Here is a 25,903-nt window from a genome sequence, read left to right as displayed (position 1 = left end):
TCGCGGGCAAGTGCTCTACCATCTGAGTTACCCAAGCACGACTCACGACCCGTCCTCACAGTCTCACTGCTGCCAGTAACTCGTCTCCTACCTTCCAGACTCCACAGAAGCTCTTCTGCGAACCTTGCAGAACTAGCACTCCTGGAAGAAAGGATATTGCGGAGACATGGCTTAGCCCTAGCCTGGGGGATGTTTCCAGAATTAGATATTTACTCTGCAGCGGATTCTGCGCTGATATGAAACTTCCTGGCAGATTAAAACTGTTTGCCGGACCGAGACCCGAACTCGAGACCTTTGCCTTCGAAGAAGAGCTTCTGTGAAGTTTGGGAGGTAGGAGACGAGGTACTGGCAGGCTTGACGCTGTGAGGACGGGTCGTGAGTCGTGCTTGGATAGCTCAGATGTTACAGCAGTTGCCCGCGAAAGGCAAAGGTCCCGATTTCGAGTCTCGGTCCGGCACACAGTTTTAATCTGCCAGGAAGTTTCAAAATATTTTTGTTGGTTGATTACTCTGATACCTTACAAGTAAGCAATTTCATTAGGGTTATTAATATGTTATCGATACCATTGTTTTAAGTTAATGATTCTAAATTACATCTATATATGACTATATCCAGCGTATCCAAGGAGTCTTGCATGAGAGACAATTGCAGTCACAAGAAGACATCTTGAGTAAAAACTACTTGGCTGCTATTGAAAATTATTTATTTAACGACCCTTTTCGTAGCCTAGAAGCAGCATCATCAGTTTCGATATGGTGAATCATGTCATTTAAGTTGCAACGTGGATGGGACCTAACATTCCTTGTCCACTTCATGTTGCAACTTTAATGCCATGATTCTTAACAGATACTTAACATCTGTTTGCTGCAGAAGTTCAGAACATATTCTAATTTGGTATGTAATAAATTTCCTAGGGACCGAAAAGCTTATGTCTATGGATCTGTAAGGTTATAGAAAACGTAGTTCGAGCGAAACTCAGCTTGCCCTTTTCACACATGACATTAAAATTACAGCATGGAAGGGACAAGGAATGATCGGTCCAGTGCAAGTTGCAACTTTAATGTCATGGTTCACCTTATGTAACCTTATGATGTGGCTTCTAAGGTACGAAACCGATCGTCAAATAAAACATTTACAAGAGCAGCCAAGTGGTTATTATTCAAGATGTATACAGCTAGATACTATTTACAAAATAAATTTTTGTTCATATATTGATAACGATACGTTGAAACAAAAAATGCAAAAGCTGAAGTAAGAAATGAAGACACATCTGAGAAATCCCTCTTGAATACTACAAAATACAACAAACAAAAATGCCAGCGACCAATAATTCACCAATTGAGACACAGGTCATAATAATTATAGAAAACTTTATTCGAATACATCGTTTACTTACAAAGGTTAACATCTGACCATATTCATGGAGTTATTATATTGTTTTTATGACTTCCGTTTTTTAAAGTTGACTGGCATAAGCAAAGCTTAAGCAAATGTGTTATGAAAGCAACATCTTTCTGAGCTGTTTCTGTGCAGTGCAACCCAGGACTGTTATTCGACTACATGAATGTTAGAAATATCCATGTAAAACCGAGTTCTTAATAGTCTAGTACTGAACCAAGACCGTCTTCGCCTTCCCATTATGCATCCTAACCGACTAAATTGCAAAATTCGGCACTCTGTTATTTGGTTATAGGATATGAACTTGACTTGTGGTGTCTGTTCTTCCGGATATTACAATAATTATAACTTTCCTGTATGTTAAACATACGTGATGTACTTGACTATAGCTCAAAACAAAAGCATTTATTAGTTGCATGCTGGATAAAATTATTACTTCTACGTGATTGCGTGTATCGGATAATTCCGATGTAAATTAGTAACGAGTGCTTTTACAAACATTGGTAACGACTACTACAGTAGAAGAAGAATGGGCAGCTCTGAGGGATGAAGTAGTGAAGGCAGCAGAGGATAAAGTAGGTAAAAAGACAAGAGCTAGTAGAAATCCTTCGGTAACAGAAAAAATATTGAATTTAATTGATGAAACGAGAAAATATAAAAAGGCAGTAAATGAAGCAGGCAAGAATGAATACAAACGTCTCAAAAATGAGATCAACAGGAACTGCAAAATGGCTAAGCAGGCATGGCAAGAGGACAAATGTAAGGATATAGACGCTTATCTCACTAGGGGTAAGATAGATACTGCCTACAGGAAAATTAAAGAGACCTTTGGAGAAAAGAGAGCCACTTGTATGAATATCAAGAGCTCAGATCGAAACCCAGTTCTAAGCAAAGAAGGGAAAGCAGAAAGTTGGAAGGAGTATATTGAGAGTCTATACAAGGGCTATATACTTGAGGACAGTATTATGGAAATGGAAGAGGATGCAGATGAAGATGAAATGGGAGATACGATGCTGCGTGAAGAGTTCGACAAAGCACTGAAAGGCCTGAGATGAAACAAGGCCCTGAGAGTAGACAACATTCCATTGGAACTATTGACAGCCTTGGGAGAGCCAGTCCTGATAAAACTCTACCATCTGGTGAGCAAGATGTATGACACAGGCGAAATACCCTCAGACATCAAGAAAAATATAATAATTTCAATCCCAAAGAAAGCAAATGTTGACATATGTGAAAATTACCGAACTATCAGTTTAATAAGTAACCGCTGATAAATACTAACGCGAATTCTTTACAGACGAATGGAAAAACTAGTAGAAGCCGACCTCGAGGAAGATCAGTTTGGATTCCGTAGAAATGTTGGAACACGTGAGGCAATACTGACAATACGACTTATCTTAGAAGAAAGATCAAGGAAAGACAAACCTACGTTTCTAGCATTTGTAGACTTAGAGAAAGCTTTTGACAATGTTGACTGGAATACTCTCTTTCAACTTCTAAAGGTGGCATGTGTAAAACGCAGGGAGCGAAAGGCTATTTACAATTTGTACAGAAACCAGATGGCAGTTATAAGAGTTCAGAGGCATGAAAGGGAAGCAGTGGCTGGAAAGGGAATGAGACAGGGTTGTAGCCTATCCCCGGTGTTATTCAATCTGTATATTGAGCAAGCAGTAAAGGAAACAAAAGACAAATTCGGAGTAGGTATTAAAATCCATGGAGAAGAAATAAAAACTTTGAGGTTCGCCGATGACATTGTAATTCTGTCAGAGACAGCAAAGGACTTTGAAGAGCAGTTGAACGGAATGGACAGTGTCTTGAAAGGAGGATATAAGATGAACGTCAACAAAAGCAAAACGAGGATAATGGAATGTAGTCGAATTAAGACGGGTGATGCTGAGGGAATTAGATTAGGAAATGAGACACTTAAAGTAGTAAAGGAGTTTTGCTATTTGGGGAGCAAAATAACTGATGATGGTCGAAGTAGAGAGGATATAAAATGTAGACTGGCAGTGGCAAGGAAAGCGTTTCTGAAGAAGAGAAATTTGTTAACATCGAGTATAGATTTAAGTGTCAGGAAGCCTTTTCTGCAAGTATTTGCATGGAGTGTAGCCCTGTATGAAAATGAAATATGCACGATAAATAGTTTGGACAAGAAGAGACTAGAAGCTTTCGAAATGTGGTGCTACAGAAGAATGCTGAAGATTAGACGGGTAGATCACATAATTAATGAGGAGGTATTCAATAGAATTGGGGAGAAGAGGAGTGTGTGGCAGAACTTGACAAGAAGAAGGGACCGGTTGCTAGGACATGTTTTGAGGCATCAAGGGATCACAAATTTAGCATTGGAGGGAAATGCGGAGGATAAAAATCGTAGAGGGAGACCAAGAGATGAATACACTAAGCAGTTTCAGAAGGATGTAAGTTGCAGTAAGTACTGGGAGATCAAGGAGCTTGCACAGGATAGAGTAGCATGGGGAGCTGCATCAAACCAGTCTCAGGACTGAAGACCACAACAACAACAACATCGACTACTACAGTAGTATAAATTTACCTACCACATCCCTGATATACATTTTAGCATTTCAGTCCTTAAATTGAAGGGCAAACCCAGTCAGAGGCAGGAAACATTAGTTGTCTCCCCCATCCCCCTCACGTATGTCCAGAGAAAAATCATCAGAAACTGAAGTCATATCCTGCCCCACCAAAAAGGCATGTGTTAGTTTAGTATGAGTTTGTTTGAAGAAAGCCAGACATGTAGCGGACATTGATTTGTAGCAAATGTACATTTAGTCATGAAATGTCAAAACTATCTCGTCATTCACCGTGAAATTAACAGTGGTTGACCACCTTACCTTATCTGTACGTGTTTGAATGTCGTGGTAGTTAATATATACAAAAAACAAGTCTGTGACAGTCACCATGGTGTGTGTCTTGTTGAAGTCAGTTTTAATTCGAGGCTGTGAGAGTGTGGTGTTGTGTTGGCAGGTACGTGGCGCACCTGTGGCGGCGCGGCAAGCGGCGTCTGATGAAGAAGTGGCGCGTTTGGCGCTACCGCCGGCAACAGCGCCGCCAGGCCAAGGCGGGCGCCATCTCCCTGCAGCACTGCGGCAACAACGGCGCCGGTACGACTCCTGCTGCAGCCCCGTATGGCGTATACTATAGTCGAGAAGGCGTAAGAAACTTCCTGACAGCACGCAGTACTGGTGCCAGCTTTCAACTGCGATACGTAAACGGGTGCTGGCGAAGACCACAGCCAATATAGAGATGCGATAACACTGAGGCATTGCCACACAGACGTTTACAAAATCACATTACGTTATTGGTCGAGGTTGTCGTGCGAAGCTGCCGCAACCAGCCCGTGGTAACTGTCAGGGATCGGCTGACACCAACTCGACTATAGTCTGATTTGTAAACTACAGTTGCAGCATATCGTACGATTATCACTTGGTCGTGACAGTACAGTCTGAAGTACCAGTTTCCTCCATTTACCAAACAAACAATAACAATTACCTGACTTTGCAGCAATATTGGTGATCATTTCAGAATCTAAATACGGTTGTTCTTCTATAAGCTCGCATAAAAATATGCAATAATTACTAGTTTCAGCTAAATTAGGTCATCATCTTCAGATCATTTGCATAGGAAATAAATTTATGAGGCCAATCCATTTCGTTGACTGTTCACATTAATTGGACGCAAATGTAATGTACATATAGGAACAATTATGGAAAATTCTCACATCAAACCAATATAAAATGCAGACAAATTCAAAGTAAATATAGCATATAGAGACGATATTCCATAGCACTGTCTCTCATCATATGATAATAGAATAGCTGTGCAAAAACAGTGCGCAGTAGTCACAAATAAAGTACGTAATATGTCTATACAATCCTTTCATGCTTTGTACTTGTTGACATCTGTTAGGAAACTTATGAGGCAATCATCGGAATATACTGTGTTTTTAGGTAAAACTTGATGACAGTAGTCTTTTACAGCATATAATTATATCTTCGAAACAGAATGTAAATAATTTTATATTTCTTATAATCTTCATTCATACAAAAATCTATAAAAGTAAAAGGATTATTACAAGAATACTTTTACTGTATCACAAATCAGTGTTATGGAGATTGTTACCAGATACATAAAGTGTTAAACTATTAACGTTACAGTAACAAATTCTTGGTATAAAAAGATTAAAATTACGGAAACAGTGCTGTGTAGAGTCTCGTATAATAAAAAATGTGTCTTTAATTGTTTGTACCGAGTAGCTCGAGGGCCAGTTTATGGTCCAACGCATTAAGTCTATCTGAGTCATGGTCTAAGTTACGATATGTGTTTCATATTGACTAATTATACAAAAGTTTCGGACCAAACTCCATCTTCAAACATAAAAAGCGCGAGAAGAGCTCCAAGATGGAACCATAAAAACAACAGAGGTGGCATGCTGTTATTATCTACAAAACAAGCTGGTGAGCTCTATTTTAATCTAATGCAGCACCTTCGAACGCTATATCAATACAACAGATTAATGCAGTGCACACAAAAACAACACTACAAACCTTACAATACCAGGTATAAAACAGGCTGGTGAGCTGTTTTTAATTTATTGCAGCGCCTTCCAGCGTAATATGTTGAAAAAAGCTGTCAATGCAGTGCATAACAAAATCATTACAAAGCTTACAATAGCAGGTATCAGATCTCATTAATAGCAATAAAACTACCAACTTCATGGAATATATCAAGTAATAATACTCCGAAGATATAAACGTTTGTTGTAAAAGGGAGCTGCCATCTGGTGGCACCTCAAAACATAATGTACGAGTATTCCATTGATTGCTTCTCATACGTTTCCTATCCGTGTCAACAAGGGCACAATACGAAAGGATTTTATACACGTCTTGTGTATTTTATTTGCAACTATTGTGTACTGCTCACACAGCTATTTGCTTCTTGTATGACGAGAGACAATGCTGTGGAATATCGTCTCTATAAGGTATATTTACTCGGAATAAAAGGAAGCTGCCACCTGGTGGCACCTCAAAACATAATGTACGAGTATTCCATTGATTGCTTCTCATACGTTTCCTATCCGATGTCAACAAGGACACAATACGAAAGGATTTTATACACGTCTTGTGTATTTTATTTGCGACTATTATATACTGCTCACACAGCTATTCGCTTCTTGTATGACGAGAGACAATGCTGTGGAATATCGTCTCTATAAGGTATATTTACTCGGAATTTGTCTGCATTTTGTGTTGGTTTGATGTTAGAATTTTCAATAATTGTTCCTTTGTGTACACAACAGGTGTGTCCAATTAATGTGAACAGTCGACGAAATGGGTTGGTCTTTAAAAATCAATTACACAAATGAAATATAGAGGGCGATTTAATTTCGCTGAAATGTGTAATCATTGTATATTACCTCAATAATAAGAACAACCGTGTCTACAAACAATGATATTTGCCTACATTGCTGACTAACTCTGTGTTGCTATTTCCGTTGTACAAATCCTTGTGCCTGGAAAGTCTGAGGGAGCCGTTGCTTTAGAGATTGGTGTAGTGTTGTAGCAGTTAGTTCTGAGGTGTGTTCCTTACGACGTGCAATGAAGTTACAGCAGCGCATCTATAATCCGAAGACACTCCGAAAGCGGGAGGTTTGGGGAGGGTGTGAGAAGAGATTTTCGGATAACCGATCATTTATCAAAACATGTACCAGTGAACATATGACTGTGAAACAAAGAAACATTGATTTAAGAAAAAAGCTATATGCAGATGGTGAACCAAAATCAGGTAGAGCAGTGGATACAGTATGGCACTGAAATAATCTATGAAGTCAGACGTGACGCAGGGTGGAAGACCTCGCATCGTCATATTGCTACCCTTGTACTTTATTCTTTAGCTATTTTTCGAAGGATGAGTATGGAAGACAAGAAGCCGTTCCCTGTAAGGTAAAGGAGAGCTTTCTAAGCCTTTCATTCACTTCCTATGACGCAACGTCTCTCCCACCACAAGCTCTCTCTCTCTCTCTCTCTCTCTCTCTCTCTTAATTGTTGCCCCTTGTCTCTAAGGCCATGCCCTCTGTTGCGTTATTTCTCATCGTATAAACACAGCCTTCATTAACTCTGTTTTTTTATTTATTCCATTATGCTCCAAAGACACCCTTCAAAAATTCTGTCACCTAACTTATTTAGTTATGGCCTAGCCCTGGCCTCGTTAAGTCTGTCTCCTAGCTTATTTCACTGGCGTTAGCCCCTCCTGACCTCGACCGCGCGGTTCCTCGGTCAGTCTGTGACTGCTCTTGCTATGCGCAGACACTAGCTTTGCTTAAGTACTTTCAACATTGTTTGCAGGACTTGTCTTATAGCTACTCGCACAACAATAGGTAGTTGAGTTAGGTTTTTACACCATCCAGAGGGCCACATTCGCCATATTTCGCTGAATTTAAAATATTGCAGATTATGGATCAAATCTGTTTCAATATTTCTTTTCAAAATTGTTTTTATTGTCTACGGTGTGAACCCGTACTGCTGCGAGACAGCTGAAAAAGGTGTTTAGGTACATTTTCTTAGTATGTTGGTACTACGGCTCCTTTGTCTTCCGTGGCTCGTAACAGAGCAATAACGTAATTACGATATCTTCCGTGTACCCAAGTAATCTTACTTTCCTCCAAATTTCTTTACAAGCATGTAATATGCAATTACCAAACCGTACAATTTAAAATACACAGTAATCGAAGAACTTGTACACAGTTGGCTAAACTGTGATGCGGCTGACATCGCTGCCAGTAAAGCTTAGCGTAACGTCGGTTTTTGCCGTTCTTATATTGCACTAAGTGAACCTTCACACGATACGCATATAGGTCAAGTCGTCTTCAGTAAACGTATAAATATTGCTGCGTTCGACTGTTAAATTACAGGTGACTCTATCGAAAAAATGAACCAGAGACAGACCAGAGCAGTACTGAATACAAGCTTGAGGCCTGGGAGTGAAGTGGTAATTTCTGTTGTCAACAGTAACTATTGTGATTACGTGGCACAAGCTCGTTTGCGAACAACATACAGCGCATATCGTCGACATTGACACATCTGTACAAATATTTTTACTGAAATACACATACAAAGATAAATGGAAGGGGGAGAGGAGAGGTCGTAAAATGTTCAAATGGTTCTGAGCACTATGGGACTTAACATCTGAGGTCATCAGCACCCTAAAACTTAGAACTATTTAAACCTAACTAACCTAAGGCCAACACACACATCCATGCCCGAGGCAGGATTCGAACCTGCGACCGGTGGTAAGAAATCAAACGAAATGCAACTACTCTGGAACAAGCCACAGTAGACCATAAGTAGAGTCAAATTAAATCGTCATGTAAAGTTCTGGGCTGTATTTATGTTTTTAGAACGTATTACTCCCCCTGCCATAGTAATTTCACCTCAGTGATTACTGGAAGTCATCTTCCTTGTTAACGTTACGTGCTTTATTCAAAAATGGTTCAAATGGCTCTGAGCACTATGGGACTCAACTTTTAAGGTCATCAGTCCCCTAGAACTTAGATCTACTTAAACCTAACTAACCTACGGACATCACACACATCCATGCCCGAGGCAGGATTCGAATCTGCGACCGTAGCGGTCGCGCGGTTCCAGACTGTAGCGCCTAGAACCGCTCGGTCACATCGAACGGCATGAGCTTTATTCCAAAGGTTACTTCGAGAGTTACTTGTAATGGCTAAACATGGTAAAATGAATTACACAATTTTTTACTGAAATTATTATTAGCCGAAACAATACTAAAAACGAATCAGAGGCAGGTGTTGAAATCGTCACAAAGTTTCGAGTTTCAGGAATAACGTTGCTGTCTTACGCTGACACGTGAAACTTTTCTGTTTGTATCATCACAAGGCATGTATAGCATTAATTATAACCCTTCTTAATAAGTGCTTCATATTTTGCTATAATCTTCTATTCAAAATACCTCATTTACGAAATTTTGCCGTCCCTCTCTGTGTTGCATATCAAAAGACTGCAAGACTCATCCTCAAGAGATACAAACACGCTATAACACTATAAAAGTACACAGGGGAATGAATGTTCGAAATACCATCTGCCACAATATGTACGCTTTGACACTCAACGACGCTACGCATAATTTACGTATGAAAGCCCTGTGCGTCCACCCCCACTTCTCGTAAGTGAATTATAGCCAGTTTGCTGCCTCGCATTTGCAGACGTTGCCGCAATTGGTTTCTTCTCCGTCTGTCGCAAGCCTAAACGCCTGTGCAGAAACAGTGCATGACATCGTGGCAAGTGTAGGTTTCAATGCTTAAGCTTAACGAGAATTGTAAAATGTTAGGTTGCCAACCAATCTTGTTTTATTTGTCCACTCGCAAAAGTAGTACAACGGTTTCTAGAGCATGTCTATCTTTAGTGTTCTTAACGAGATTCCTGATCATTAATCATTAGTTCATGGACATCTCAAAAGTCGAAAAATACTTCAAGCGATCTTAGAATCCACATGGGACCGGACAAGTATGCTTTCGGAGGCAACTTTAACAATTAATTCTGTCCTTACGTGGAGTCGAACGTTACACACTTGTTCGTGTGTTGCCATCTTCAAAAACCGATCGTAGACTGCCTTGGATTAACGCAACATCGCACAAGTACATCATCCGAGGCAATTTTTCGACAAACTATTCCGTCTTTACATGAGATCAGATTTTATACACGTATTCGTGTATTGCCTGCTTGGAGACTGTTTGTAGACTATAAGTGAGCTGTCCGGCCCCTGTAGCTAAAGTAGCCAGCGCGACAGAAAGTCAATCCTACAGGCCCGGGTTCGATTCCCAGCTGCGTCGATTTTCTCCGCTCAGGGAGTGGGTGTTGTGTTGTCCTAATCATTATAATTTCATCCCCATCGACGAGAAAGTCGCCGAAGTGGCGTCAAATCGAAAGACTTGCACCCGGCGAACGGTCTACCCGACGGGAGGCTGTGGTCACACGACATTTACATTTTAGTGAGCTACCTCAGCAATATGGTGCCAGCCCTCTCAGGGCGCACTTCTGATTGCCCCATCCCTTCCATCAATGAGCACAACAGTAACTAAAATTTGGAATTATCATTCCCTGGTGAACTGAGCAATACCGCAGTTTTTAGACAACATAGTTGCGCGGAGATAGCAGCAATTGGTTTACTCATAATCAATTAATTGTGGAGGGCGTTACCGTCTGCCCACGTGTTGTTGGCCGTTATTTAAGCTCATGCAGAGAACCAACCATGCATAGTTACCAACCGTGCACAGGCAGGGTGACGAATCCAGCGAGCGACCAAATGGGTATAAAAATCTGTTTATTTATGTAACTTGGACTAATTGCTTGTAGATTACGTACATGATTACTTACTAATATTATAACTTTAGAGTGTAAATTGCCCTGAAGATGACCCCATCGCGGGTTGAAACCGGTTAACAACAAAATAAATAATGCGATTGTGACCGTCATTTTGATCAATTGAATACCGAAGTTATTGTTAACAAGTTCTCAGTGCAAGTAACGTCATCAGCGCGGTTAGAGCTGTATATTATTATTTAAACAGTCAACACAAATAACAAAAGATTCGCTACTTGGCGCCCACCGTTGTAGGTGAATCCCCAGTCTCTCTCTGAAATGAAATGATCGTATGGCATTTTTTGCTGGGAGGCCGCATGCGGGGAAGTTCGATCGCCGTATTGCAAGTCTTTCTTATTTGACGCCATTTCGGCGACCTCCGAGTCTAAGATGAAGAACTCACAGCACCCAGTCATCACGAGGCAGAGAAAATCCCTGGCCTCACCGGGAAACGAACCCGGGACCCCGTGCGCGGGTAGCGAGAACGCTACCGCAAGACCACGAGCTGCGGACACAGTCTATATCTCTTCCAGTACGATACTGCTTTCACTCATCCGACCGTTCCCACGCTATATGAGCATCTGGCGCGTCATTCGATGAGTAATAAACATGGGCAGGTATGTGGCATAAACGCCACAACGCTCAGAAGTGCAACCTTAAAGCCTCGTCCCTACACTGCTGTGGCGTCAAATTGAAAGACCGGCACCCGACGAACGGTCTGCCCGACGGGGGCCCTAGCCATACGATGAAACGAAATGAAATGTCTTGGCGCTACTACTCCGACGTTCAACAGCGCACCATTTATCAAGCCCTCAAAAGTTTACACAGTGTAATACAGTCAGGCATGCTGTTTATTTTCGGAAGGGGGCGTTGCGATTAAAACGCGATGACACCTCTGCAGCCCTCCCACTTAAAGCGGAATCGGATGTCTGGATGTCGTTTTTTTTTTTTTTTCGCGTGACAATAGCAGACGCTGTCTCGTGGCGACAAAGAAAATCTCGCCGTGCCGTGCCGTTGGGTCCCCGGAGACGGGCGGCAGGCTCGCATTGAGCGAGATTAATGCCCGTCGCTGAGGTTCCGGGAACACGGTCCATCTGTCTCCTCGAGCAGACGCGCCGCCGTTCCCAGAACGAGCTTTACACGGCGATCAACTCGCTCTCGAGTACAAAAGAATCGCGCTTTCGCTCCTCAAACCAGCCGCCCGCTCAAATGCGCTCGGCTGGCGTCAACACTTCATACTTCACTAACCAAAGCCGCCGTTGGCAGGCGGAGTAAAACCGTCCAAATCCCCGTTTCACTGAATTAAGCTCCTACTCGAGGATGTACTACAGTGTATAAAATACAGTTAACGAAAGTGAAAGTGTTATCTCACGAAGCACAAGTCCGTTATTTATCAAACTTTGTGGAGATAGTATTAAATACAGTACTGGCCATTAAAATTGCTTCACCACGAAAGTGAAGTGCTACAGACGCGAAATTTAACCGACAGGGAGAAGATGCTGTGATATGCAAATGATTAGCTTTTCAGAGCATTCACACAAGATTGGCGCCGGTGGCGACACCTACAACGTGTTGACATGAGGAAAGTTTCCAACCGATTTCTCATACACAAACAGCAGTTGACCGGCGTTGCCTGGTGAAACGTTGTTGTGAGGCCTCGTGTAAGGAGGAGAAATGCGTGCCATCACGTTTCCGACTTTGATAAAGGTCGGATTGTAGCCTATCGCGATTGCGATTAATCTTATCGCGACGTTGCTGATTGCGTTGGTCGAGATCCAATGACTGTCAGCAGAATATGGAATCGGTGAGTTCAGGAGGGTAATACGGAACGCCGTGCTTGATTCCAACGGCCTCGTATCACTAGCAGCCGAGATGACAGGCATCTTATCCGCATGGCTGTAACGGATCATGCAGCCACGTCACGATCCCTGAGTCAAAAGATGGGGACGTTTGCAAGACAACAACCACCTGCACGAACAATTCGACGACGTTTGCAGCAGCATGGACTATCAGCTCGGAGACCATGGCTGCGGTTACCCTTGACGCTGCATCACAGACAGGAGCGCCTGCGATGGTGTACCCAGCGACGAACCTGTGTGGACGAATGCCGAAACGTTATTTTTTCGGATCAATCCAAGATGTTTTAACAGCGTCATGATGGTCGCATCCGTATTTGGCGACATTGCGGTGAACGCACATTGGAAGCGTGTATTCGTCATCGCCGTACTGGCGTATCACCCGGCGTGATGGTACGCGGTACCATTGGTTACACGTCTCGGTCACCTCTTGTTCCCACTGACGGCACTTTGAACAATGGACGTTACATTTCAGATGTGTTACGACTCGTGGCACTACCCTTCATTCGGTCCCTCGAAACCCTACATTTCAGCAGGATAATGCACGACCGCACGTTGCAGGTCCTGTACGGGCCTTTCTGGATACATAAAATGTTCGACTGCTGCCCTGGCCAGTACATTCTCCAGATCTCTCACCAATTCAAAACGTCTGGTCAATGGTGGCCGAGCAACTGGCTCGTCACAATACGCCAGTCACTACTCTTGATGAACTGTGGTTTCGTGTTGAAGCTGCTTAGGCAGCTGTACCTGTACACGTCATCCAAGCTGTGTTTGACTCAATGTCCAGGCGTATCAAGCCGTTATTACGACCAGAGGTGGTTGTTCTGGGTATTGATTTCTCAGGATCTATGTACCAAAATTGCGTGAAAATGTAATCATATGTCTGTTCTGGTATAAAATATTTGTCCAATGAATACCCGTTTATCACTTGCTGTTCTAGGCGCTCAGTCCGGAACCGCGAGACCGCTACGGTCGCAGGTTCGAATCCTGCCTCGGGCGTGGATGTGTGTGATGTCCTTAGGTTAGTTAGGTTTAAGTAGTTCTGAGTTCTAGGGGACTGATGCCCACAGATGTTAAGTCCCATAGTGCTCAGAGCCATTTGAACCATTTTATCACCTGCATTTCTTCTTGATGTAGCAATTTTAATGGTCAGTAGTGTAGGTAACACTTTCCTAATGTTCTGCGAAATATTATTTACTTGGTCACAAACCGCCTTTCGGTTTGTTAGGCCACCTTCAGTTGACAGCTGAATGTCGCAAACACAGATAAATGATGAACGGTGTTCAAAGATTTTACTTATACAACAGATCTAAAGACGACGCCATATTCAATGCCTACAAGGGAAAGTATTTCATTTTTATGTCACGCAGGAATAATTACATTTAACTAAAAATGACACATAACGTTTCTAACGTCGATATTGTTACTTTTCACAACTTATGAAAAACAGATTTTAATTTACTATTGTAGTCTAATATATGTATACCTGAAACTTAATTTAAGACACAGGAAAAAAGTAACAGAGTTTAATCATTTTAATACTAAGCTTGCATCCCGTGTCATATGTTTTAATTTCAAGTATTTTCAGTTGGATATTCTTTCTGCTTATTTTAACAGTATGTGACACGTACATGCCACATCGCATTGATGATTTTCTCTTAAAAGATTTTCTGCAAAGATTGAACCTATCTCTCGTAGCCTCTAGGTTCTCTCGTGTTCTTAATAATGCTGCGGAAATCAAGTTATCAGAATATGAGAGGAGCTGTGGAGTAAATCAGACCGATTTGCAGAACATCTCAAAACAGAAACCACACGTGCGATGTAGATTGTGAAGATTTATAAGCTTTTAAGAAAATCAGAACGATGATCCTACTGATAATACTTCACATCAATGGTTATATGATACAGAATGTCAAACTTAATTTTCTTTTTCCCCTCGTTTAAATTAACTTTCAATTCTATAAATAATAGATTACAGTTGTAAATGCAAAAATATGTTTCATCTGTTGTTAAATATAAGAACACCCATAACATAAACTTTGTCATTTTTAATTAAATGTCATTATTTCTGCGTGTCGCAGAAATGTAGCACTTTTCTTTGCAAATAAACAATGAGTCATCCATTTTAAATGCTTTATACTTTCCATGTAAGTAATAGGTGTGTAAGCCGCAAGTCATTTTATCTGTTGATGATTTGTAGACTAAGGAAGATATCCCAGGAATATATTCAGCCCCTCGTTTGTGTCTATGACACAATATTTAGAGGCTCTAATTGGAGCTTCTATCGTACTATATTGTCTAATGTTACCGATTTGCCAACAGTTTTGTGGTGTAACCGTTTATCTATTGTATTATGAGGTTTATTTCAGCCACCTGTCTCCTCCATGGTTTCGCAGTTTTCGCAAACATAATTGTATTTCGTATCATCACATTACATTTCAGTCGAAAGACTACTTAAAACTAATCGCAGGAAGGCTGATATCCAACTGAGTGTGACTGGAAGGTTCCACGGAAAGTGTATTCCACTCACAACGATGGAGGTATCTTACAATACCCTAGTTTCCACCGACAGAATTCTGCTTGAATATTGCTTGTCAGTGTGGGATTCGCACCAAATATGATTAATAGCGGGAACAGAGAAGATCCAAATAAGAATAGCGCGTTTCGACACATGTGTAGTCAGTACGCTCGAAAGCGCCACGTAAATGCCGATCCAACTCTTGTGGCAGAAGCTACACGCAGCGCATTGTGCATTACAGGGTGGTATATATTCCGTGAGCTTAATTCGCCAGAAGGGTAATCCTATTTGTTTCTTCCATCTACATATATCTCGCGAAAAATACCATGAATTAGCAAGGTTCTAGCCCTCATGGAGTCTTACCAATAACCGTTTTGGCCGTGCGCCATTCGCTAGAGGAATAGAAATGTCGGAAACTAACAGTGGTAACTGTAGTATGGTATTTCATAGTTTAAGTTCAAGAAAAATATTCACTATTTAAACGATGCACCAAATCCACAATTTTGAAGATACGGCAGTGAAACTTCACACTCTGTTTTAGTTGAAAGTAACACATTTGCTGTTCAGTTCTTTGGATTATATATATTTTACTTTTTTCATATTCATCAACAACACACTGTCTTCCATAGTGACCCACCACACAATCCTCTTAACAGTCTGTCTCCATTTTTCCTGGTCTTCTGCATCTCGAAGTAACTGCCCGCAAGTTTGGTATGTCTTTTCCTTTATCTGGTCAATTTATCGTCTCGGTGTCTTCCCTGCGACCTTTTCCTTCGAATTTGCTTTGGATGATCATCTTTTCCAAGTTATCCTCTTGTCGTCGAATTATGTGGTCAAACAATTGCAAGATTCGCTAGAAACAGACATTGGGAAACCTCTTCTCCACGCTGAGTTCCTGAATGGTTGATTTGTAGGTCCGTTTGTCCATGCACGATAGTCTCAGCAACCTCCTTTTTGTCCACATCTCAAAATCATAAAAGCTTCAGTTCTTTAGCGGTGCCCTTCCGTTAGTATCCATGCTTCAGCGCCATAGAGAAAAACTTGAAACAACAGAGGTTCCAGCAAATTGATTCAAATGGCTCTGAGCACTATTCGACTTAACTTCTGAGGTCATCAGTCGCCTAGAACTTAGAACTAATTAAACGTAACTCCGCAGCTCGTGGTCTCGCGGTAGCGTTCTCGCTTCCCGAGCACGGGGTCCCGGGTTCGATTCCCGGCGGGGTCAGGGATTTTTCACCTGCCTCGTGATGACTGGGTGTTTGTGACGTCATCATCATCATCATCAATCATCCCCATTACGGTCGGAGGAAGGCAATGGCAAACCACCTCCACTAGGACCTTGCCTAGTATGGCGGCGCGGGTCTCCCGCGTCGCTCCCCTACGCTCGGTAAACGGAGTATGGGACTCATCATCATCATCAACCTAAGGACATCACACACATCCATGCCCGAGTCAGGATTCGAACCTAGGACCGTAACGGTCGCTCGGCTCCAGACTGTAGCGCCTAGAACCGCAAGGCCACTCCGGCCGGCGAGATTCCAGCACTATCAATTTAGTATGCCTGGTTAGGGCTCGGTCTTTCCAAATCACTGTTAGCTTCGATGCAGCATTCCTACCCAGAACAAAACCACATCGTTTCTCCTGTGTAGAACCACCCTTTTTCTGAACCACTGAGCCCAGGTAGACAAAGTGATCAACTTATTCATATTCTGATACAACGTCAGTAGCTGGTGGTGACTCATATCTCTCATTTATCATCATATTTGTCTTTGTCTTAGTAACTGACAATCCAAATTTCTCCTTTCTCTCTTAGCTCTATCCCGTAGTTCCTTCATTTCTGAGTCCATTGTGGCGTCATCAGCAAATCTTAAATTACTGATTCTTCGTCCTCCAATTCGGATCCCCCCACACTACATATGGAGACTTTTTCTTATAACATATCCTCTACAGACGTTAACTAGAACCTGCTACAGAATACACTCCCGTCTAACTCCTTTATATGGTCGAAAAGGACTTGAAATGTTTTTATCTAGTCTGATTATTGCCTTTCTATCAGAGTAGAGATTTCTGATAAGGCTAATAAGACGACCAGGAACGCCCATTCCCGTTTGGATGTTTCACAGTTCGTTCCATCGAACACAGTCGGAAGTCTTGCTATAGTCCAAGAAACAAAAACTAATAGGCTATTGAACTCCCTACATTTTTCAGGTATCTGCCTGATATTGAGCATCTGCTCTCGCTTTACCTTACTATGTACAAACCCAGCTTCTTCTGATGGTATTTCTCTTTCAAAGTAGATTCTCAGGCGTTCATGGATGACATTTGTAGGAATCTTGCTGGCATGTGAAATTAATGAAATGATTCTGTAGTTCCCACAACACTGCGCACTCCTTTCATATGACACGAGTCTTATGGTACGGTCCTCTATCCATGTTCCGTTATTCCATATGCCGTTACACATTTCGTGCATGATTTTCAAACCAAAATCTCCAGATGCTTCGATCATTTCAGCAGTAATAAGGTCAGGTCCAGGTGCTTTGTTATTTTTCAATTTAGCTATAGCTTTTCGGATTTCTTCTTTTAAGATATTAGGTTCCTTATCTGCTGCAATGTTTTCACGACCAAGTTTTCCATTTTTATCCATGTATAACTTGTTGTAGTATGTTCTAAACCGATAAGCAGCTAGTTCTCTTTTAGTTAGAGGTATTTCATCTTCGTGTTCTATAACTCATGTTCTTGTTTTGAAGGATCTTATTGGTTTCTTTATTTCATCCAACATGCTCATGGTCTCATTACGATCCCCGAATTTCTCAATTCTCTCACGTTTCATTGATGTAATTATTTTTGTCTCTTCGGCAATTTCTTTTTATTAGAGCTGATAGCTAGTGGTACTGCCGTATTCCCTGTAATCCTCGCATATTCAGCACTTGTCTGTCCTCATTGATTTGTATAGTTCCGTTAGTAAGGCAGTTATTTTTATTCTTCACTTTTTTACAGTCCTTGACTACTTCCTCCCCTGTTTTAACTAAAGTCTCCCTCAACAATTTCTTTTTCTCTGCAGATGTCAAGTCGTCTGACTGAGCGGTCGAAAGTGTTTCTTTGACTCGATTCTTAAAATTTCAATTTAAGCCTTTTGCTCTAATGTTCTTGCTAATGGAACTGTCCCTTCACATTTTGACAGTTTCATTCTCACTTCTACAACACTTTATCTGTTCACTCTCTTGGGGTATAGTAAGTTTCTCTCATGAGAGTTCTTGAATATGTGGAACAAGAGAATTTTAATAATTTTTTTACTGTAATTCTGTAATTCATGCAGAATTGCAAGCATTTTGCCCCAAATCCCAGATTGGGCTCACAATTTCAAAATTTAAACGTGAGAAAACGTTTATTGTGTTATATAAATAAGTGTACCAAATTATATAATTCTATCCTTCATAGATACTGAGAAAAAGGTACACAAATTTTTTAAAAACGAAAAAGAAGCATCTAGGTCGCGTCATTAAATTCAAGAACTGCATTATAAATTGCAATTCTGGACGAAATCTGCCAGTAGCACAAGGCAAAACAGCAACTGTTTCTTCTTGAACGAAGCAGCTGGTTTGTTATTGAGGTTAAAATCTTCTGGGTTATTAGGCCGCGTCATGTTTCATCTAAAATGTTCGACGTTTCGACCCCTCTGCTGGGATCATCCTCAGGATCTTTTGGTGTCCACTAATGCACTCACGGAAAAATCCAGAGGCCTGAGATCAGGTAGCCAGCCGCCATGGCCATGCGGTTCTAGGCGCTTCAGTCCGAAACCGCGCTGCAACTACGGTCGCAGGTTCGAATCCTGCCTCGGGCATGGATGTGTGTGATGTCCTTAGGTTAGTTAGGTTTAGGTAGTTCTAAGTTCTAGGGGACTGATGACCTCAGGTGTTAAGTCCCATAGTGCTCAGAACCATTTGAACAATTTTTTTAAGATCAGGTGACGTTGTAAGTCCAGATGCACACTCAGCTCCAACAATCCATCCTGCTACTGCCAGCAGTAGTGGGCACCAAAAGATCCTGAAGAAGATCCCAGCAGATGGGTCGAAACGTCGAACATTTTAGAAGAAACATGACGCGGCCTGATAACCTAATAACCCAGAAGATTTTAACTTCAGTGACAACGGCCACGAAAGCCTGCACAGGTGATCTACAAAACCAAAGAGTAAATATCACAGCCTTCTAGAAGCATCCCACGTATGTATGCTTGAGAGTAATCCACGGAATCGTTGTTCACCGAGCTAGTACTCAAGTGCTGCTTCAAAAGTGGGCGTGGCAAAAAGGTCGCGTCAAACATTTAATTATTTTTCAGCCTCTTCGGATGCAATTTGATCATTGAAACTTGCTGTCCACAAATTCTACTGATAACTAAAAGTAAACTGAAAATTGACATTTTCTCTCAGCTTCATAACCATCCCCACTTAAGGGCAGTTGTGTTAGAGCGTGAGGCCACGGACATTAAACGAAAGGAACATGTGTGTCTTGCAGGCATGGTGCGAGCCCACGCGCACCACCACCACCACCACCACCACCACCACAGGCACGGGCACGGGCACGGCCACCACCACAGCAACCACCACCACGGGCACCGCGGTCACCACTCGCACCACCACCACCACCACCACCACCACCATCACCACCACCACCACCACGCGGCGACGCCGCGGCACGAGCACCAGCCGCCGCCCCCGCCGCAGGCGCTGCCGCCGCCGCAGCCGCCCCCGCAGCAGCAGCCGCCGTCGGCCGGGGACCGCGCCGCCCCCGACTCGGCCGACGTGGACGCGCCGCCCTCGCCGCGAGGCCTGCTGCGCGTCTCCTCTGCCACCAACGGCTGGGACTCCGCCTCCGTCGCCGGCGACGTGAGTAGCCTATTCTAGCCGCGACTCACACAGACACTTGTCGAATCTCTGACTTCATTGCTCTGTAGATTACACTTCGCCTAATCTCTGGCTGGTCTGATGCAGCCCTCTTCTTCTTCGTCAGATTCTTAATCTCATAGTAGCACCTATACCCAGCATCTTTTCCTCGATTATTTGTTGGATATACACCCTAAGATTAAAAAAATGATGCACAACAAAAATTATCCGAATGGAACGTAAATCTACATCTACACCCATACTCATCAAGCCACATGACGGTGTGTGGCAAAGGGTACTTTGAGTACCTCCATCGCCGGCCGCGGTGGTCTAGCGGTTCTAGGCGCGCAGTCGGGAACCGCGCGACTGCTACGGTCGCAGGTTCGAATCCTGCCTCGGGCATGGATGTGTGTGATGTCCTTAGGTTAGTTAGGTTTAAGTAGTTCTAAGTTCTAGGGGACTGATGACCACAGATGTTAAGTCCCATAGTGCTCAGAGCCATTTGAGTACCTCCATCGGTTCTACCTTCTATCCCAGTCTCGTATTGTTCTTGGAAAGAAAGATTGTCGGTATGCCTCTGTATGGGCTCTAATCTCTCTGATTTTATCCTCGTGGTGCCTTGGAGAGATATACTTAGGAGGGAGCAATATACTGCTTGACTTCTCGGTGAAGGTATGTTCTCGAAACATTAACAAAAGCCCGTACCGAGCTACTGAGCGTCTCTCTTGCACAGTCTTCCCCTGGAGTTTATCTATCATCTCCGTAACGCTTTCGCGATTACTAAATGATCCTGTAATGAAGCGCGCTGCTCTCCGTTGGATCTTCTCTATCTCATCTATCAACCCTATCTGGTACGGATCCCACACTGCTGAAAAGTATTCAAGCAGTGGGCGAACAAGCGTACTGTAACCTACTCCCTTTGTTTTCGGATTGCATTTCCTTAGGATTCTTCAAATGAATCTCAGTCTGGCTTCTGCTTTACCGACGATCAACTTTATATGAGCATTCCATTTTAAATCACTCCTAATACCTACTCCCAGATAATTTATGGAATTAACTGCTTCCAGTTGCTGACCTGCTATATTGTAGCTAAATGATAAAGGATCTTTCTTTCTATATATTCGCAGCACATTACACTTGTCTACGTTGAGATTCAGTTGCCATTCCCTGCACCATGCGTGTAGGTAGATGTGATGTTCAAGTATAGGCAAACAAATAATTGAATCTTCAGAAAAAAATGGATGATTTATGCAACAGAAATAACTTCACAAACTGAGCGCGTCAATATCGCGTTGGCCCTTATGCAAGCAGTTATTCGGCTTGGTGTTGGTTGACAGGGTTGTTAGATGTCCTGAGGGATATCGTGCCAAATTCTAACTGTCGCGTTATATCATCAAAATCCCGAAGGGGATGGAGGGCCCTGCCCATAATGCTCCACACGTTCTCAATTAGGGAAAGATCCGACGGAGTGCTGGACAAGATAGTGTTTGGCATACGCTAAAACTAGCAATAGGAACTTTCGCCGTGTGAGACCGGGGATTATTTACGTGGCATGGAAGCCCAGGATGGCTTGCAGTGAAGGGCAACAAAACGGGGCGTAGAATATTTCCGACATACCGCTGTGTCATAAAGGTGTCGCAGATAACAAATAAAGGGGCTCTACTATGAAAAGAAATGGCAATCCAGACCGCCATGCCCAGTTGTCGGACCGCACGGCGGGCGACAGTCAAGATGGCAGACTTGTGTTCGCAGGTCATCGGGGCTCAGCTCGAAGCTGGACTCATCACTGAAGACAATGTTTTTCCACTCTGCAGATGTGTCTGGAGACGTCCCAGACAGCTGTGGGATACCACATTATAGTTACGCATCATACGGCCCAACACCCAAGAGTAGCAGTCTACAGTGTATTTTCATTTCAAAGCAGGACCCGTTTACCTGTCAGCCGTGGCACCTCTACAGTACGGCGGTACGTCCACGAGTCGACGAGTTTTGTTGTTGCCCTTCATGGCAAGCCATCCTGGGCTTACATTTCAGCAAGATAACGGGTATTATCTTCGCAAATGGCGAGAGTTTCTACTACATGTCTTCGTGCTTGCCAAACCATACCTTGGCCAGCAAGATCGTCGGATCTCTCCCTAATCGAGAACGTTTGAAGCATTATGGGCAGGTCTCGCCAACCACCTCATGATTTTGACGATCTAATGCGCCATTTGGACAAATTTTGGCACTATATCCGTGAAGAGGACATGCTTTGATAAGGGCCAGAGATGGACCAATGCGTTATTGACGTGGTGGATTTGTAGAGCTCTTTCTCTTGAATAAATCATCCGATTTTTCTGAAATTGTAATCATTTGTTAGTCTAAGATTGTACATGACATCTATCTATTTTTGTCCCAGTCGGAGAATACCTTCGAGTGCGTCGCTGTGTTCTTTTTTTCGCTCTCTGGCTTGTCCTGCAGTTTTAGCTACCTATCGCTATACCGTGAAAGCTACTCCCCAATGTCTTTACACATGTATTATTATCGTGTCCTTCTTTCAGTGCCTGTTATACCTTTCATTCCTTGACGAATCTGCAGAGGAACTCCAACCTATTTTCAATGTCTTTCTGTAACTCCATGTCCTCAAGCAATTTCCTTCTTTTCTGGTCGTCCAACAGTCCATTATTCATTTCCCTACATTGCTCTGCTTCCGACGTACGTTCTCAGAAATTTCTTTCTCAAGTTAATACCTATATCCGACGCTAACAGACTTTTCGTAAGGAAGAATGCTCTCTTTTCCTGTGCTAGTTTGCTTATTATATTCTCCTTGCTTCGGCTGTCATGCGGTAGCTTGTTTGCAAGGATAGTATCTCCAGAATACTCAAGGATCTTATCAAAATTAGTAATTCTGGTACCTCATGTAGAGACCTCTTCAGAAATTTATTTTGACCGCGATTTCACAGTACAAGCACTCTTCAAAATCCTTTGTTATTACCAGTATTTCGATTTTCTCAAAAATAGTGAAGAACAAGGATGTGTCGCTAGCACCATAAACAACACCTACAAATACTTCAAGGGCACATAATGGAGTTATATAAATGAGTACACATGCATTCAACAACTTACCAGAGCACACGTCTTGTAGATGACGTGGTGGAGTTTAAAACTGCATTAACGAACTTTCTTTTGGGAAACTCCTACGCCACTGAAGAGTGTCTCACAGAAACTGTTAAATTTAATGTTCCAAGTTAATTTACAATTATAATTAGCACTGTAGCATAGTAATGTAATGTCATTTCAATGTATTGCACTAAACTAAATCTTATCTTTGACTTCTTTCCACATCCCAGAGTCCACTCTCCATAGGATCCATGAATTATGACTACTTTAATGAAAATGTACTCCGATGTAGCAAAATTTCTTTATTTCATCTGCTAAGTGGTCCCCAATTTTTATGTTAAGTTTATAGCTACTATCATTTCTCGTAGTTTTCATAAATTTCGTCTTTCTTTTGTTTATTCTCTTACACTCTTATTCTCAATCCACATTCTGTGCTCATCAGACTGATCATTCCATTCTAATGGACCTGTAATAATTGTTCCTCGCATTCTCCGAGGATAGAATTATCATCATCGAATCTTATCGTTGATGTCTTTTCACCTGCATTTTAATTCTAATCTTGTTTCTTTTTTTCGTCGTTGTTTCATCAATGTACAGACTGAACAGTAAACGCGAAAGCCTGCTTCCTTTTTAATCTGAGCAATTCTCTCTTGGTCGTCCAGTCTTATTTTTCCCTCTTCATTCTTGTACATAATGTATACTATCTTCCTTTCTCTACAACTTATCTGTACCTTACCGATAATTCCAAACACACCATCTCTGTAACCTACTCAAATTAAAGTCTTGTTTCACTGATTCAAGTGGATATCCTCTTCCTCATATTCTTGGACTACAACTTGCGTAAATGGCTTCTGGCACACCACATGTCAATGTCGTTAGGGTTACCTGGAAGGGTGTCTTGCAAAAGTAATGATTTTCTTGCTCCTAGATTCTTCTTGTGGTAACAAATAGTCTTGAAATTGGGTCCAGTCTCCTTGCGATTTGACACAGTCCTCACGTAATGACCTACCAAATATGTAGCAGTATTATTTCATTACCAGCGTAGTTATTACTGAACAACTTTCTACTGATATCCGTAAGCAAATGAGGCTTTTCAATAAGTGTCTAAACGGCCGAGCCTTGTTGCTCATGCTACACGAACTAATTGCTTTATCACTAACGAAATTTAGACAGAAGTTTGCTTTTGGTATAGTCTTCCTATAGTTCCTAGTAATAATCTCTACATCTACATTTGCACCCCGCAATATTTCTTTTAGTGTCCGCAGAAGGTATTTTGTGTACTACTGTTAATTTCAAAATGGCTCTGGCTCTGAGCACTATGCGACTCAACTTCTGAGGTCATCAGTCGCCTAGAACTCAGAACTAATTAAACCTTACTAACCTAAGGACATCACACACATCCATGCCCGAGGCAGGATTCGAATCTGCGACCGTAGCGGTCGCTCGGTTGCAGACTGTAGGGCCTAGAACCGCACGGCCACTCCGGCCGGCACTGTTAGTTTCCCCCTCTCATTTCCCCTCCTTCCTGCTCCTTTAGTGAATAATTATTTTGATAAGCTTCCGTGTTAACTCGAATCTTTCTCATTTTGGCTTCATGGTCTTTTCGCAAAGTGTGCATAGGAGTAAGGAATATATCGGTTGACCCTTTCGGGAACGTGCTCTCTCGGAATTTTTATAGTGAACCACACTACGATGCTCAACTCCTCGTTCATAGCGTCTGCCACCAGAGATAGATAAGCATCATCGTGACGCTTTCGAGGTTGCTAATCAAACTTGTGACGAAATGCTTAGATCTTTTCATACGTCCTCTATAAATCCTGTCTGGTGTGGGTCTCAGACATACAATCAGTATTCGAGTAATGGTCAAATAAGGGTTTTGAAAGCTACATTCTGCATGAGTGGAAGACATTTGCTCAGGATTCTTCAATCAATCCATATGACATCTACGTTTCCTATGATTAATTTTATCCAGTCATTCCACTTTAAATCACGCCGCTCCCGTACTTCCATATACGAAATGGACGTGACTGTCTCCAGTGATTGATCAGCTGTTGTCTAGTCATACAACAAACATTTTTTCTGCCTATAGCTTGCATTTCTTTAGTTTGAGGGTCAGTTGTCAATCCCTGCCCTCATCGACGATCTTTTGCAACTCTTTTTGAATTTTGCTGCAATATTATAGCAGTGCGACTTGTCCCTAACCAAATATTCTAACAGAGGACGAACGAGTGTAGTGTAAGCTGTCTCTTTAGTGGACTTTTTGCATCTTCTACGTGTCCTGCCAATGAAACGCAACCTTTGGCTCGCCTTCCCCACAATATTATCTATGTGGTCCTTCCAACTGAAGTTGTTCGTAATTTTAACACCCAGGTACTTAGTTGAATTGACAGCCTTGAGAATTGTACTATTTATCGAGTAATCGAATTCCAACGGATTTCTTTTGGAACTCATGTGGATCATCTCACACTTTCCGTTATTTAGCGTCAACTGCCACCTGACACACCATACAGCAATCTTTTCTAATTCCCTTTGCAACTGATACTGGTCTTCGGATGACCTTACTAGACCGTAAATTACAGCATCATCTGCGAACAATCTAAGAGAACTGCTCAGATTGTCACCCATGTCATTTATATAGATCAGGAACAGCAGAGGTCCCAGGACGCTTCCCAGGGGAACACCTGATATCACCCCAAACGCGAACAACTGTCATTCCGTGACAGACGCCATTGTTTGGGAAAATGAAATCCACGA

General features: G+C 42.3%; 1 protein-coding gene across 1 annotated transcript in view; it reads left to right on the top strand.

Annotated features, from left to right (window-relative positions):
• LOC126336038 (voltage-dependent T-type calcium channel subunit alpha-1G-like) overlaps positions 1–25,903 on the top strand; it is a 741,513-nt gene that overhangs the window by 286,454 nt on the left and 429,156 nt on the right. The window contains exons 8-9 of the mRNA XM_049999518.1: positions 4,384–4,520; positions 19,683–19,795. Of these exons, the coding sequence (XP_049855475.1) occupies positions 4,384–4,520; positions 19,683–19,795 (250 nt within the window). The remainder of the gene's footprint in view (positions 1–4,383; positions 4,521–19,682; positions 19,796–25,903) is intronic.

This window comes from Schistocerca gregaria, chromosome 2 (genome assembly GCF_023897955.1).
Source record: "Schistocerca gregaria isolate iqSchGreg1 chromosome 2, iqSchGreg1.2, whole genome shotgun sequence".
NCBI classification, from domain to species: Eukaryota; Metazoa; Arthropoda; class Insecta; order Orthoptera; family Acrididae; genus Schistocerca; species Schistocerca gregaria.
Note: the sequence above shows the minus strand (reverse complement) of the source record. Positions and strands in the feature narration are given on the sequence as shown.